Below are 15,914 nucleotides of genomic sequence, written 5' to 3' on the forward strand. Positions count from 1 at the left end.
TCCAGAGGGACTTCAACACACTTGTGAGGTGGGCTGATGCCAACCTCATGAAGTTTAACCATGCCAAGTGCAAGGTCCTACACCTGGGTCAGAGCAATCCCAGGCACAGCTACAGGTTGGGCAGAGAAGAGATTCAGAGCAGCCCTGCGGAGAAGGACTTGGGGGTGTTGGTTGATGAGAAAATGAACATGAGCAGGCAGTGTGCACTTGCAGCCCAGAAAGCCAACCATATCCTGGGCTGCATCAAAAGGAGTGTGACCAGCAGGTCGAAGGAGGTGATCCTGCCCCTCTCCTCTGCTCTTGTGAGACCTCACCTGGAGTATTGTGTGCAGTTCTGGTGTCCTCAACATAAAAAGGACATGGAACTGTTGGAACAAGTCCAGAGAACAGCCACGAGGATGATCAGGGGACAGGAGCACCTCCTGTATGAAGACAGGCTGAGAAAGTTGGGGCTGTTCAGCCTGGAGAAGAGAAGGCTGCATGGAGACCTCATAGCAGCCTTCCAGTATCTGAAGGGGGCCTATAGGGATGCTGGGGAGGGACTCTTCATTAGGGACTGTAGTGACAGGACAAGGGGTAAAGGGTTAAAACTTACACAGGGGAAGTTTAGATTGGATATAAGGAGGAAATTCTTTCCTGTTAGGGTGATGAGGCACTGGAATAGGTTGCCCAGGGAAGTTGTGAATGCTCCATCCCTGGCAGTGTTCAAGGCCAGGCTGGACGAAACCTTGGGTGACATGGTTTAGTGGGAGGTGTCCCTGCCCATGGTAGGGGGATTGGTCTTAAGGTCCTTTCCAACCCTAACTATTCTATGATTCTGTGATTCTAAGAGGGTGGGGAAGTTTTAATCAAAGAGAAAGGAGGAATAGATGTCAAGAAGGAAAAAAAATAGTGTGTGTCTCAAAAAAGGGATCAGAGCACCAATAAAGGAGTGGAAGAAGACAAGTTTGGGAGATACATGCTGGGAGTCTCAGATACAGGGAATAGAGAAAAACGACCAGAGGAATAAGAAATTATGGTGGGGGCTGAGCAAAAGGTTGGTGAACCAGGTCACTTAGGATGGTAGGAAATGTCAAATGGTGAAACAGAAAGTCAGGAGTGGAGAACTGGAGAGAAATGTTGGTTTTGACAGAGAAAAAAAGTAAGACTGAAGGAATTTACTGTTGGAAGTGCATGCAAATTGGGTGATGCATATTCATTGCTGTGCAAAATAGCACATCAAGACATTTGCATAAAACCTTCAGCTTTTTGAATGTACAGCTTAAGCAGATATTTCTCCAATGGTAAAGAAAAGGGAGTAGAGGATTTGAAGAAGTGGCCCTGGGGCTTGGATAGTAAGAGTTCAAAGCTCAGTCAGAGTGAGCAGCTTAAGCTTTGCAGGTGCCGGCAGAGATGTAGCATCTTGTGCATAGTTTCAGAGGGAAATATTTGATGAGGTAGGTGTGGAGGACACTTTTCAGGAGCACTGATTCTTCTCCCCAGCTAATTCACTAGCAGTAAAACTAATACTGTTTGAGAGCACTTTGGAGTTGCTTTGCAGTCTCTAGTGCTTAGGGAGATTCTTGAGGAATCTCTATTACTCCTTCATGCCCCAGATTTTCTACCTAATCACTTATCTGTGGCAGCAGGCCTCACAGTCTGTTGGCTGGCCAACACTGGTGCTCCTAAGCCTGTCATTTATGAAACTGAGGATGGGGCTAACATTTAATGTGGGGGAAAAACCCATTTTTGGCATGGGGAGATTGTATTTGAGGGATTTATAATTTCCCTATTCCAGTAAATTTATTTATGCTGCCTTTTGTCATCTTAGCAGCTTTTTATCTTCAGTGTTGCATTACATGATTCACCAGTTTTAAAGAATCCCATGCTTCCCTGTCCAGTCAGTGTTTTCTCTGTTCCTTTGTGCATGTTTTCTCACTACTTATATCATGTGTTGCTTCTATTGATGTGAGTTGCGCTTCATTTCCTTGTAATATTTCCTTTGAGGACTAAAACTCAATTCACAGTAAGCAAGCAGCCTTCTCTCCCTCTTTGCTATTTTGGAAAAAAAACAGTGTATCTCCTTTTGGTGTAACCGTGATGGTCTGCTTCCACATCTGATCCTGTATTCTGTCTGGTTTCAAGCTCAGTTTCTACATGCACAAACCCCCTTTTAATTTCATCTTGCATCTGTAAAGCTGTAATTAGTATAAGCTTTCTTTATGTGTTTTCACCAAGAATTTTTCATGTCCATCAGTATTCAAGCTGTTCAAAGTTTATCAACAGATTGATTATGACGAAGAAAATAATGTCTTTTCTGGAAAAGTCATAGGTGACCTTTTCCATATTGCACAGAATCATGGCATGTTTGAGGTTGGAAGGGACCTCTGAAGCTCATGTAGTCCAGCCCTTCTGGTCAAGCAGGGTCAATAGATAAAAATTCCTAGGACCATGTCCAGACAGCTTTTGCATGTTGCCAGGGATGGAGACTATGCACCTCTCTAGGCAACCTCTGCCAGTGCTAGGCCACCATCACAGTGAAACAGTATTTCCTGATGTTCAGGCGGAACCTCTTGTCCTTCAGTTTGTGCCTGTTCCCTCTTGTCCCATCACTTGGCACCACTGCAAAAAGTGCCTGACTCTTGTCTTGTTTGCACCCTCCCTTCAGGTATTTATCTGCATGGATGAGATCTCCCTGAGCCTTCACTTCTCCAGGTTGAATAATTCCAGCTCTCTCAGCCTTTCCTCATATGTGAGGTGCCCCAGTATCTTATGTCATCTTAGTGGCCTTTTTCTGGATTCTCCTTGTCTGTTTTGTATTGAGGAGCCCAGAACTCAAGACAGTACTCCAGGTGTGCCCTCACCAGTGTTGAGGTGAAGGATCACTGCCCTCAAGCTGCTGGCACCACTCTTCCTAATGGCAGCTCAGGAGAACATTAAGCTTCTCTGCAGCCAGAGTATGTTGCTTGCTCATGTTCAACTTGGTATCTACCAGAAACTTCAGGTCCTTTTCTGCAAAGCTCCTTTCAAGCCAGGTAGCCTTCAGCATGTTGCTGGAATTTGCACTTTCCCGTGTTGAAATTTCTCCAGCCTGTTGAGGTCGCTCTGGATGGCAGTGTGATGTCGATATGCCTCTGGCATATCAACCACTATTCCCAGTTTGTTGTCATCTGCAAACTTGCTGATGGTGCAGTCTAGCACATTGTCCAGATCACTAATGAAGATGCTGAACAGGATTGGACCCAGTACTGATCCCTGGGGTACACCACTAGATACTGGCCTCCATCTAGACTTGTTGCCACTGATCACTACCCCCTGGGCCCAGGCATTAGGATAATTTTCAGTTCACCTGAATGATACAACAGTAGTGCATTACCTGCTTCTTTGCTTGGTGAGCATCACATCAAAACAGGCTGTGAATGGAGGTTTACCATGTAGCTTTGCAGATAATTTGAAAACTTCCTTATGAATGTAAGGTGCAGCCTAGAAAAAGCAGGGAAATAGGTATTTCAAAATATATTAATGAAGGCCAAAGTCACAGACTGATATGAGGTGGGTACTGGAGTCTGAATGCTGAATGAATGGGAACAGGTAAAGTCCAGAGGGTCTATGAAGGCCTTTGAAAATGAGGGTAAGCAGCTTTTGGCTTGGTGAGAAAACAAAGAGCTGGGAGGAATCTAAAAAGTAGGGCTTTTAGATTAAAGGATGGAGGTGAGAAGATACTCCTTGGCATTCTCAACAGTCAAAGGGTAAGATATCTAGTAAGAGATGTCAGAGAAAGAGAGAAAAATTTCAGTTTGGACAGAACACCAAGAAGAGATAGAGAGACATGCTGTATTTGTACAGAAAAGGTAACTAAGTTTGTGTTTCATGAAGGAGGGTACTCAGACGTAAGTTCTGTAAAGAGAAGAGTAAGGTCTAAGGGATTTCCTGATGCCCTGTCAAAAGGCACTGAATGAGTAATTAAGGGCATAAGAGTAGAAGCGAGACAAGTGATATTTCGTAAGTAGATGTTTTAAAAAATGCCGTTACTTTCTGTGCAGTGAGTCATCACATTCACTTTTTCTTTTTAACATGAATTGGCAAAGACAACAGTGGAACCTACGAGTCTATATATATCTCTTACCATAGTTATAGTCTATATATGTCTCTTGCCACAGTCATATCTACTTTGTTTGTAACTCAGCAAATGAAATGTGTTTGGATAGTGGTAATTTGCTGTAGTTATTCTACAAATATTTCTACTGTTAGGCACAGTTCTGAAGATACAACAACTGGATTTTAAAGTACTCCATCTAAACCATAAATTAATGAGGTTAAAACTAGCACAGACAGTTTTGTGTATGCAAAAGCAGGTAATTGAAATTGCCAGTGATCTGAATATCTTGGTGATGTGCATCAATGATTCCTAGCTGGAGATATTTCATTGGCAGCAGGAAGCATTGGTATTGGAGCCTGGGATTTCTTGTGGCACAAATCCAAAACTTTGGTAGCCCAAAAAGCTGTGTATTGTTACTAAACTGAAAGTGCATTTAAACCACCCATCCTTTCATACAACCACTACCACTTTTCAGAATGGCTGTTAACAAGATCATGCAACTGCTGCTGATTTAGTGAGCTCAACGATTAAGCAGGTTCCAGTTTTTTTCATAATGAAAAAACACAGGAATATATATGTTGCAAGTTTTCAGTTGAAAGCAGGGCTAATTGGATTTGGAAATAAACCTGTTATGGCTTCCTCCCTGCTTCCACAGTTTGTTCAGTTTTCTGCTGTCACTGCCAGAATGGAAAGCCAGCATTAGAAAGCTGAGGAGAGCAAGATTTTTTTTATTTCTATATAGAAATTTGTAACAATATTTTTCTGGCTTTCTGTGATTAGACATTTGGGGGGGTTTGTTTGGGGTTTTTTTTTTTTTTTGCATTTAGCTCATTCCTTCTTATCCTGGTCTTTTGTAGTAAGTCACCTCCTGTGTACTGAATCCATACTGAATTTTATTATTTTTATTATAATTTCTTTTCCAGTTAGTCTTTACTTATTTATTTAGTGCTTGGTTTTGTGCCAAATTTCTATCCTTTCCCTTAGCTGCCTTCCAGTTCAGGTCTCATTTATCTGTTGCTCTCTTCTGCTCTGAATAATCCTTCTTTCTCTGAACAGCTTATTTTCCCCTGTGCTCATCCTGTCCTTCCCTGTTTGTCAATTGATACTTGCATATATACAAAACTGAAAACAGTTCTCTCATTTAGTTGAGCTCTATATTCACAATCTAAATGTATTTTTTGCTCCTTGTGCAGTTTCTTACTTCTTTCTGACCAACCAGTTTATCGGGGTAGATAGACATTACTACAGCCTTTGATAAAGAAATATCTCTGAAGTCTTTAGTTCAGTTGATAGAAGAGTTCACTAAAAACAGTTGCTAGCAGCATTCTTGTAGGAATTGAAAAATGCATTTTAGACTTTTTCATTATATGATACTCTACCTTAATCTGCTGTACTATAATTGCTACCATTACTAATACATTAAATGGATTTGGTAAGCATAAAATAAATGTGCCAATTTCTGCTACTGACAGAAAACAGACTTCCTTCCATGATGGTTCTCAGTCAGGTCCCTTTGGCAGTGATGGTACATGGTTGTTGAATTAGTTAGGCATAAAGAAATATTTGTGATCTAAGTGATGACAGGAGGTGATGGAGGGTGAAGTTTTTTCTGTACTGTTAAGGATCTCTTTACATGTGTAAAGGTGGAGGGAGACTTTGGGAGTGGAGTTATGCTGAGGGCACACTGAAGTAATACAAGAACTGTATTTTATTCTGCCTCATGATTTACATAAATGTGTGCAGTAGCTACATAAGGTGGAATTTTGGAGGTGTTGTCTGTGGTTTATTATATGATTTCAGCTAGTACAGGAAGGAATTAATAAATTGAATGATAGGTATACTGCTCCTGTCCTGCTTCTGCCACTCGAACACCTCTGATTTTGCTCATTTTAGACCAACCTTGTGAACCTGCTTTTGATGCACTGGGCAAATCCCAATCTTCTTAACTTCAATGATGAAAAGCCTTCAGGTAGGTGAAAAATTATGTATATTATGTATGTACTGGTTACTGTGACACTGTTTTCTTCCCTTCTTGCTTTCTTATACACACAGAGGAACACATGTGTATATATATCATTTATGTAGTGTATAGGGTTATAGACACATATCCATGTGTGTATATATGTTTTTCTATTAATTGCTAGTCATGAACATGCAGGACATCATATCAAGTGATAGCATGTTCTTCCACTTGTTGCATTCCCTGTTTATTTTTAGCTATGTTTCTTTCTTGTAAATTCTTCAGTGCCTTGGTGGTAGCTGCATTTATACTTCCTTGGTGACTTCTTCCTGACTTCCTTTCTCTGTCTCAACTGATGATAGTACGTAGCTTCATGAACTGGAATCTCTGTAGCTGTTGAGTCAAAACAAATTCACCATCCAGTTTTGAAGCGTAACCCCTGTTTCCACAGAAGAACGCACCTTCTTAGACGAGATTACCACAGGGAGCTGAAGTGTTGTCTCTAGAGATAATGGAATTATAGACTACATTAGGTTGGAAGGTTCAGATCAACTGGTCTAATCCAGTAACCAAGGCAGAGTTGATGTCAGTAATGCTACATACTGTGAAAAAGAAGAAACATGGTTGTTCAACCTTCTGTGCGTAGGATAAAATGAAGAAGGAACCCGGTAATACAGAAAATAGAATCTGAGAGATTGTGAGAAGAAACTTTCTTTGTATAATAAAGCAAAATATGTTGTGCTTCAAATACTGTACCACCTATGAATACATTCACAGGGATCTTCATGACACTTAACCTCAGAGAAGTTGTTTGTGGTTAGATATATTCCAGTTTGTATTTGTATAAAAGGCTATGGACCAAACTGACATCATCTAACAATATAGCTAACTAACCACTTTTAGTATGTGTTTAATACAGTGGAGTTAACTGTATTTCTGGTCTCAAACACAACTGATTTCAGCACTTCTGTATGTGCAAGACATACAAATCTATTTTGTAGAAATGTAAAAGGTTCTAAAAGTATTTAAGTACATGTTTTCACTGAAATGCAGAGTTGGAAACAGTTGTGGGGTTTTTTTTCCCTGAAGTCCTATGAATTATTGAGCAATAATTCAATAGGTTCATTACACAGGGAGAATAGTTTTGATATTTTACAAATGACAGCTTAATTTCATACTGAATTTACTTCGCCTTTGCTTTCCCATTAATTTCAAGTGTTATTTTAGGATCAATATCTGAGCACTCCATTTTATCTAGCTGGATGCTTAATCTTGTCTAGTGAGTTGAGTTTAAAGGATCTTTTCTGCACTGTTTTCTTTGTCTGATATCTTGGTGTTTCAATATTTTAGATGTTGCAGCTTCTGAGTTCATTGAGGAAATGCTTCTGAAGGCTGAAATTGTTTGGGAGGAGAAAATAAAAGACCCCTTAGCTGTTTCTACTTTATCTCAAGAAGAGCCATATGAAGAGATTATCCATGATCTGCCCACAATTTCCAATAAACTGTAAGTATTTCTGTTGTTAAAGACTAATGCACTGAGGACAGATTATAATTTGAACTGTGTTTGTCAATCTGTGAATCTGGTCTGTATGTACTTAGAACCCACACAGAAATGGTCCTGGGCAACCACTTCTGATTGTCCCTGCTTGAGCAGGGAGTTTGGACCACATTCCTTCTAGAGGTCCCTTCCAACCACAACCATTCTGATTCTGTAATTCTGTGCCATTTGATTGGTTAAGTAACTCTTTTATCTTGGAAATCTACTGAATAATCTTCTGTGTTTGTATCTTCCACCTCTTTTTGCCAACCTTAATTCTATGAATATGGTGTATTCATTCGTAGTAAAATGCATTGTTGTAATTGCCAGTAAAATTATCTGGGGTTGCCTTAGGAGATTTATTACGGGTTAATACTCTAGACCCAAACCACCTTTTCTTAAGGTGGATAGGAGTATTGTAATAAAGCTGCCATTGCCTATGAGAGAAGCAACGATAACCCCTGAAAATCAAAATTATATGTGCAGTCACAGATAAAATGATGCAGCTCCAAGCAGTTACAAATTTGTAGTTAGAGTTGTACTTCTTAAAATCCAAGTGGAATTAAGTAGAATTTAGCAGTGTGAACTTAGAATTTGGTATTGAATTGAAGAGTCCATCTGTTTCTTAAACTGTAAATTTTGATCTTTTTGTATTTTCTTGTGATTCTTGAGAAGACTTTCATGTGTGTGAGAAAAGAGGTGTAAAATAGATATGAAGCATTAATGGCAGTTTTATGGTTGTGCAAGATACTGATTCATCATATTCTCATTTCAAGATACTGTCATCCATGAGAATTTTGAAAGGTACAGATAATGTCTTTATACAGTATGCAGTTGCTATTTTTGGCCAAATTTGAAGCATGTTGGTTGCATAAGCTTCTCAAATATTGACATTAATTTTTCTGAATCAATCACTGGATGATGATTTAAAAAAGGCCCCAAACAAATCAACAAAAACCAAACCCAAACTCTTATAAAGGGACAGATAAGATATATATCTGTTTTTCCAGTTCATAAGAGTTGTAATTTATGGTCTGCAGGATATATTTGTATACATTAAAACCTGGAAGAAAGGAGCAATTGTCACAAAATGAGCAATCTGTTTAATTCATAATTCCGTGGAATATATTTACATTTAGTAAGGATTGAATATTTCATGAATGGTAAACACAATGTGTTGTTTCTACTTCATGATTTGTAGTCACTATCATGCGTGGTTGGGTTTAGAACACTAATGCTTACAGAATTACAAATTTCTTATTAATTCATTAATTCCTTATGAAATAAACAGTTCTCTAACTCACTGTTTCAGTAACTTGGATCATACTCCAGAAATTTATGTGGCCTTCAACTGTCTTTTAAGTGAAAAATATGAATTTTGAGGTATGAAACTAAGTTTCTAGATTCTCAAACATAAAGGAAACCTTTATATTATTGATAGAAGTTGTAATACCAGGAGTAGAAGGTAGGTCACTCCTGTAACTCTGCAGTGATGCCTCTTTAAAGAGTTATTCTTAAAGATTTTAGAGAACTTTTTTAGGAACTTTATTTTTTGTTGTTCTTGCATCTAGATGATGCATTTCCATGTGTTTTGTGTGCTAGAAGTTTATGCCATGGTGCACATACTGTACTGTTCTTTGGTGGTAAAACCCATCAGCCTCTGGAATACATGAGGTCTAAAGATCTTTCTCTGCTTCTTCCTTCCTGAAATACATGGATAAAGAGAGCTACTTTTTGAGAGTTTTCTATATAGTGACCCTGTATATGACAATAATACAAACCTGCTGTATGTGAAGAACTTCACTGGAAGTTTTCAAAAAGCAAAGTTCTCTAAACAAAGAAAATGGATTTACGTATGGAATTGGGCTGAGTAACCTCTTTAACATCTATTGTCAATAAGTGTGTGACCACAGCTAGTTTTGTGGTGCCTACATGAGAACACAGTACTAGGTCAAAGCAAAGATCTGTTTAGCCCTGTGCACTGACTTTGCAAATAGCTCAGGTGCAATTAAAAGATTACAGTAAGCTTGAAGTAATGCCACATTGGCACACTTTCAAGACCTTCAGCAATCTTAGATTTAGAGGCTTCCTAAGCTAGAGCTTTGCATTCTCTAGCTGTCAGTGCAGGAGAGTATCAGCAAACCTGCCGGCCAGGTAGGAATTCTGAGATGGGAGAGCTCTTGGAAGGCAGAAGTGTTAGTCTATTTGCCCATGCATGACTCAGCTATCACTTCTGAAAATACAGAATTTTTAAAGTGAAATATACCACACTGTTTGCAGAGTTCTGTTTTGCTAAAAAATCCACAGCCTTTACAGTCACCTAAAAATCAGGTGTCATTTCAAAGCTATTGTCTCAGCTCCATAGCAGCGTGTTTGTTCCACAGTGAAAAACAAAACCTTACAGAGGGCTGTTCTTCCAAATTATAGTAGACATACTCTTAAGATATACTGAATCATCCTCTAGAGTGTCTCCAGGCTACCTATCAGAGAGGCAGCCTAGATGATTAGTTTCAACAAAGTTTTTACCTTTTCAATGGCTGGTGTTGAAAGCAAACAGTTTCATCCTTCATGTTCTGTCAGAGGAGTCTATGGAGAAATGTATAATATGCTAAGATGAAGATAAATGTCTGTGCTATTCTTATGTACCAAACCAATTTTTTTTATTGCTGGAAAGAGGAGTGCACAGCAATAACCCACATTTACTGTTGGTTTATTCTACATTGTGTCCATTCTCCATGAACTCTCCTGACATAAGGAAGCATGTTTAACCTGAGGTGGTAACTTTGACAAGAGTTTATGTAACTCTGTTGTGGCCATATTGCTTTGTGGCCATCTCTCAGAAGAGAACAATGTTAAAAAACAGACTCAAAAAATATGTACAAACAAGTGTGAATAGCATGTGCTCTGGCAACAAACCTAATTTTGCTGGTTCTCGATTAAATTACAATGTTGATTTCTGGAAGAACGCTATGAAGAGATGAGTGGAAGGTCAGTATCTTAGGCAGAAAAAAGTTTAGCAGTCAGTATGTTTGTGTTATGCTAGGTTATCAAGCAGACCTGGTTTCCTTTAGGCAAGTGTTGGGTTAATTCAAATGAATTCCTGTTATTGTGAAGCAGTAATTGTATTAGAATATCTTTTCCTAGTTTTTCTACCGAGCTACTGAGTGCTTTTTTCTAATTTAGGAGGTGTGGACTAGGAAGGTAACTGTTGTTGGTTGGCCCTAGATGGCACTCGCTGAGCTGCCTTTCTCACTCTCAATAAGGAATTTATTGTCAAAGTAATGCTAAATTAATCACAGTATATATTTTCTGATACATATATAAGTAAACACTAATTATAGAAACGGATGTTTCAAAATCGGTGGGAGAAAGTGAAATAAAATATACATAAACATGTTTGAGACAACAAAACAGAAAAGAGACTACATTTTTCTTTTTGCAGAGCATTTCTATGTATGTAACAACTTGTATTTCAATTATTATAGTGCTTGCAAACACTATTCTAGTGTTTAATCCATCCTGAATGTTCTGTTATGTACCTGTCAAAAGTTTTTTAGACTGAAATTTCTGAAATTATGCATTTTACAGATGTTAACTGGTTTAGAAATTGTTTGGAGGATCTCAGAATTGCCTGTGGAAGGATTACAGTAATGGAAGTTCTCTCCAACAAAAGCTATAAGCTCAAAGAGCCCATGAAAATGTCTTTGATATATATTGTCTGCTTTGATATAATTCTTTTTATAAAGTCTACCTATTTAGAAGCTGCAGCAGTGTCACAAATATTGATGATAAAACTACCAGTTATTTAATCATCATTACCCAGTATTTTTGTACTAGATCTTTTTTTCTCAAAAAACAAGGACATGCTAAAGGATATCAGCCATCTCAGTTTACCTAAAAACCAAAACAAAACCAACCAACCCTCCACAAAATTTCAAATTAATTCAATATATGATAGTGTATACACATTAAAATGAAAATTATTATTCCTCTATATAAAATGTAGGATTTTTTCCCTGTTACATGTGCCAGTAGCAGCAGTCCTACCTTGTTTAAATAAGATTACCCTAGATAACTCTCTTTCCTGTCTATTATGCAGCATTATTTTGGCTTAAGTCTCCCTTTGTGGTTAATTATCTATTAAGTATCCATTAATTTTCATTAAAGAAGACAGTTCATGCTAATCTACTTGCCTACATTAACATAAACTCTTCCCTTAACACTGTCTTATAGTTCAATTTCAATGATATTGCTTGACTTCCTATCGTGACTAATAGAAATACATATAAATGTGTATAGAAATATTTCTCTAAAAAGCCACTGTTTTCTGGAAACATTGTACTTTGGTTTGTTTTATTTTTCATAGTGTCTTCTTGCACCTGAATCATAATGAACTGTTGGAGTAGTTTTAGTATGTTTTACATTTCTTGTAATCATTCACATTTTTGTTGTAATGTGAATTATGTGTCAGCATTTCCATAACATAAAGTCCTATTAATATCTTGCAAATGCACATGATCTATAGGCTATCATCTTGTACATCAACACATGCAACATGCCTGTTAAGTCCTCTTAAGATCAAAATGCATCTGTGGCTATAGTAGGCAACATTTTTCCCCGCACTTTACTCTTTGTTGTGATTTACAATCTACTTCTCTTTTGTGACATCCGAAAAGTTTAGTTGGTTGTGAGGAGTTTATAGCTGAATTTCAAGAAGTATTTCTAAGTTGTGTTGTATATTTAACACAGAAGTGGTAAATTAAATGGGTAAGGTTTAACTTTGCAGCAAAAAAATCAATCTTCACAATTTAAAATAGATATCACATAAATAATAAAAAGTTGTAAATGGCGCTGCATCGGTTTTTAATATTTGAATTCACTTTTCTTATGCTTTTCTTTGATTTTTTTTCTTCTCTTTGTCTGTGATTAGATCTTTAAAATAATTCAGACCTGAGGGTTTTGAACAGTTTTGGACAATAGCAAAAGACTACTCAAAAAGAAAAAAAAATATTTAATTATATATTGTTTGATTCTGAGTCTGGATAAAATGCTAATCAGTATTAGTTATTTCTGCTTGTGGGTGCTACAGCTATTTAATTTCTTCTGCAGCCTAATTACTGTCGCAGCTTATTCTATGACATCTAATTGCCAAGTTCACAAAAATAGTTGGATAATGGCTTTTCTGTCCAAAGCAGGAAAAAAGGCAAAACCAGTTGGTTCTTAAATCTTTTGTCCATGTGACATAAACAGATACATGACAAGACAATCTTATCTCAATCAAAGCAGTAATGAGAAATTTTTGTTCTTACAAGTGTTCCTTTAGACATTTTATATTAAAATGTCTGAAGCAAAACATAATTAGAAAGAATATTGTGTATATTCCTTTACAAAATGTTGAAACTAATACTTTCTTTGCCAACAGGGGGTTTCCACAAAAGAAAGGTTTTGTTCCTGTATCTTTTATTCAATGGGAAACTACTTTGACTTGTTTTCCAATGAATTCTGCTTAGAAGGTGCTTTGCCTCTGCTTAGAACTGTACCTTTCTAAAGCTATGTGTTTTGGAAATGTACTGTTTGAAACAAAACTGTGTTCATTTCTGTTTCCAACAGTTCTTATCCTCTACTGAAATCAGTGCTAGCTATGGGTCCTCCATAGCTTGATTTGAGTTAACTGTGTGTATAATCCTGGCTTTATTATAATCAGTGATCAAACTCAAGTAATTTTAGAGTAAAAATGAGATTTTTTTAAACTAAGTTTGACATCTGGATTTTATTCCATAGTGGAATACATTATTCCTGCATTCACACATTGAGCCCACATTTCTTTTCAAAGAAATTATATGCACATTTTGGCAAGGAGCTGTGGTACACTCCATGGGATCGTCTCATTTGCACTGTCAGAGTCCAGACAGTTCTAATTCCCAGCTTCTGGGGCTCATTCCTTGCTAATTCCTCTGGATATACAATGCTGCCAAAATCATCCAAAATTCTGGCATTGTTGTTTTTCAGAAGTATGATGTGGTCTGAAGTGTCTGTAGGGAATGTGTGCAAGAATAGGCTTAATTTATATGTGAATGAAGAGTATTCTGTATCGTTTCAGTAGTTTCAGGAGTTGGTTGCTTGCTTGTTTGATTTTTTTATTTAGCATATCATAAATTCAGAGCACCTTTGGGTCATAAAATATGTCTTGGATATTGCCTGATTAAAAATAAGCTAAAAAGTGGTGTAATTTAAAAATATTAACTGCAATGGCAGTGTCTATATTGAATTATTTTAAAATGTAAGATTTTTCAGGACAGTGTTGTGTAAGTTAATTGTATATTTTAAATTCAGTTTCAAAATTGCTATTGATTTGCAGCCTAGTGCTGTCAAAAGCAAACTCATGCATATTCTCTTTAGCTGTCTCAGTTCTGCTTCAGAAAAGATATGCACAAAGGTGAATTTTACATCAAAGTGTTTTGCTCTGTGCCTTTGGCAACAGACCAACTTATGTGAACAGTTTATTTCTCACCAGTTTCTTTTCTGTACTTGAACCGGGAACTCATGTCCCAGCCCTGAATTGTTTCTCAGTTCTGTGTTTGTGCATGCACATTTGGCAACGTTTTGTTTGCCTGACATCTTCAGGAGGAGTCTAATTGCTTTATTGATTCTCTTTGTAGCAATCCCCTGGCTTTACCGATTGCCAAGCAAGACAGTTTGCTGGAGAAAGACATCATGTTTAAAGATGCAGCTAAAGGCTTATGTAAGCAGCAGTCTCAGGACAGTGCATCTGAAAATGTCACTGTGAACATTACTACCAAACTTGAACAGGTAACAGCATGCAGTTTCTTGAACTATTCATCAGTGCTTAGGTCTGGAAATTGTAAACTTAATGAAGTCAAAGGCCACAGTAAATTTTTTTCCCCTTCACTACACAGCAATATCATTTGCACTGTGAAGCCTTGTCTCCTTGATCACTCCCTGCAATCAGTCTGGCCCTGCAGAGTTCCCTCTGCAAATTGAACAGCTGCTTCCTGCCAGCTACTGGTGGCAGGTCTGGGGCTGTGGCAGTCAGAGGGCTCCTCAAATTCTATTCATGGTTCACAACAGAGGAGGAACAACTGTTAATGCTGCCCAAAGTGTGCTCTTATCCCCAACTTCAGATTAAAAAAAAAAAAACAAAATGAAACACAACCTAGAATACTGCAAAACAGAAAGAATGTCTAAGGAATATTAAGTTGCAAAGTAAGTGACTGTAATTTAAAGATAGGAATTGACAGATCTACAGCTGCAGTGTAAACTCCCTTTCTTTTGCTAATGCATTATGGTACAGGCACTGATTATTTTGATACCCTTTACAGTTTTCTCCACAGGATCACAATCTCATTCAGTATATAGGTTGAATGAAGAATGCAAAAGGAGGCAATTTTCTGTTGCTTGTAAAACTAGTATGCCCTAACTTTGAATGTTTAGGACTTAAATTTTATTTTCTTTTGTTGTTTTTTTTTTGGTTTTTTTTTTTTTTCTTTTTGGTTGGTTGGTTGGTTGGTTTTTGTTCAAGAGATTTTATTTTCTTTTACATGCATTTGGGAAACATATTCCAGAAGTGTTTAGGTATTAAAAAAACCCAACCAAAAAACCCCAAACCCTTGTTTTCAAAAAGCCACAAAACAACCCTCTCTTTCCCCTCTCCACCTTTAGAATCGGGGGGTGGAGGAGAGAATTTCCATCTAAATTTACTGTGGATTTGAAGCATAACAAAGGAGCAAAATACTGATTACATTTAAACCATGTTAATTTAAAAAACCTGCATAACTAACTACCTTGGCAGAAGCATGCACACTCCATGGCTTTTTTTTCTGAATGTGTTTCAGAGGAGTATGCTGGTTGTATGAGATCAATCAGTGAGTTCATATGTCAATCATATGAGTCAGTCTCTGAAATTCCTCAGCTTTGGGATCCCATAGAGCACTGAGTTCCCTATTCAGTCAGAAGATACCACAACATGTTTTGCACTTGGCTTACATCTTGTTTTCATGTCATACAATTTCTGGCCTTGCTGACTGTGCAGTGATATGATGAAATCACAGTCAATCTGAAAGAAAAGCACTGCTGGTCAAAAAAGTAAACGGTTGCAACCCTGTTAAGAGGAATATAACTGTAGGAAAAGGGGCATTTAGCCTAGGGTCTTGCTGAGACTGTTGCTTGCTTCTAGATGTTCAACAGAAGAGTGGACAGGAACACATATACTTTCTTCTGCTTGATTCTGTTTTGGTGCAGACCTACCTAAGTTATTCAGATTTTCATAATCCTGAAACTAAACTTTTGCCTTATAGTTTTGTGTAGTAAAACACATGCAG

The 15,914-nt window shown here is 37.6% G+C and overlaps 1 protein-coding gene across 7 annotated transcripts in view; it reads left to right on the top strand.

The window, feature by feature from the left end:
- MYO16 (myosin XVI) overlaps window positions 1-15,914 on the top strand; it is a 386,124-nt gene that overhangs the window by 194,657 nt on the left and 175,553 nt on the right. For all 7 annotated transcript variants that reach the window (XM_062619194.1, XM_062619175.1, XM_062619216.1 and 4 more), the window contains 3 exons: window positions 5,972-6,047; window positions 7,389-7,542; window positions 14,235-14,385. In XM_062619194.1, the coding sequence (XP_062475178.1) occupies window positions 5,972-6,047; window positions 7,389-7,542; window positions 14,235-14,385 (381 nt within the window). The remainder of the gene's footprint in view (window positions 1-5,971; window positions 6,048-7,388; window positions 7,543-14,234; window positions 14,386-15,914) is intronic.

This window comes from Pezoporus occidentalis, unplaced genomic scaffold (genome assembly GCF_034315485.1).
Source record: "Pezoporus occidentalis ecotype Australia unplaced genomic scaffold, CSIRO_AGI_Poc_V1 ctg105, whole genome shotgun sequence".
NCBI classification, from domain to species: Eukaryota; Metazoa; Chordata; class Aves; order Psittaciformes; family Psittacidae; genus Pezoporus; species Pezoporus occidentalis.